This window comes from Empidonax traillii, unplaced genomic scaffold (genome assembly GCF_003031625.1).
Source record: "Empidonax traillii isolate 1590-97213 ecotype Southwest subspecies unplaced genomic scaffold, ASM303162v1 scaffold756:size664756, whole genome shotgun sequence".
NCBI lineage: Eukaryota > Metazoa > Chordata > Aves > Passeriformes > Tyrannidae > Empidonax > Empidonax traillii.
In genome coordinates this window covers 490380-491366 of record NW_020955949.1, presented here as the reverse complement: position 1 = coordinate 491366, position 987 = coordinate 490380, and the positions used below count along the sequence as shown (strand labels likewise).

The following is a 987-nucleotide window of genomic DNA, read 5'->3' as shown; positions in this document are numbered from 1 at the left end:
GGAGCAGGCCTGCCCTCCCTTTCGGCTCTGCCTCCATAAGCGGGACTTTGTGCCTGGCAAGTGGATTGTGGACAACATCATTGACTCCATTGAGAAGAGCCACAAAACGCTCTTTGTGCTGTCCGAGCACTTTGTGCAGAGTGAGTGGTGCAAATACGAGCTGGATTTCTCGCATTTCCGCCTCTTTGATGAGAACAACGATGCGGCGATTCTTGTCCTCCTGGAGCCCATCCAGAGCAAAACGATTCCCAAGAGGTTCTGCAAGCTGCGGAAGATCATGAACACAAAGACCTACCTGGAGTGGCCTCTTGGTGAAGAGCAGCAGCAGATGTTTTGGTTTAATTTGAAAATGGCTCTAAAATCCTAGACAGATAGAATATACTTTGGAATTTCTTCCTTTGCTCTTTTATCCCATCAGTTATCTGTATCCCAAGAACAGAGAGCTGAGCCACTGCAAATTCTAACATTTGCTGTGAGATTATTTTCTTTTTGTAGCTGTGGTTCTGAATTGTTGTAGTGGTTTGTGCTGGAATAGAGTTAATTTTCTTCATGGTTCCTTCTATGGTGCTGTGGTTTGTATTTGTCACCAAAACAGCCTTCACAGCACAGGGGCATTTTAGTTATTGCTCAGCAGTGCTTGCACAGTATTGAAGTCTTTTCTGTTTCTCATGCTGTGTCGCCAGCAAGTAGGCTGGGGGTGCATCATAATTTGGGCAGGGACAGAACTGGGGCAGCTGATCCCAACTGACCAAAGGGATGTCCCATACTATAATGTCATGCTCCGTGACTTCATGCTTAGCAATAAAAGTTGTGGGAAAGAAAGAATAAGGGAGGGTATTTGGAGTTATTGTGTTTGCCTTCCCAAGTAACTGTTCTGTGTAATGGAGTCCTGTTTCATGGCAGTGGCTAAACATTTCCCTGCTGATGGGAAGTAGCAAATTAATTCCTTGTTCTGCTTTGCTTGTGAGAGAGCTTGTGTGAGAATAG

At 45.2% G+C, this 987-nt stretch overlaps 1 protein-coding gene across 1 annotated transcript in view; it reads left to right on the top strand.

Moving 5' to 3' along the window:
* Positions 1 to 881, top strand: part of TLR2 (toll like receptor 2) — a gene marked incomplete at its 5' end in the record, with an annotated part of 22283 nt that extends 21402 nt beyond the window's left edge. Inside the window, one exon of the mRNA XM_027900929.1 lies at positions 8 to 881. Coding sequence (XP_027756730.1) covers positions 8 to 367 — 360 coding nt within the window. The remainder of the gene's footprint in view (positions 1 to 7) is intronic.
* Between the last annotated feature and the right edge of the window lie 106 nt (positions 882 to 987).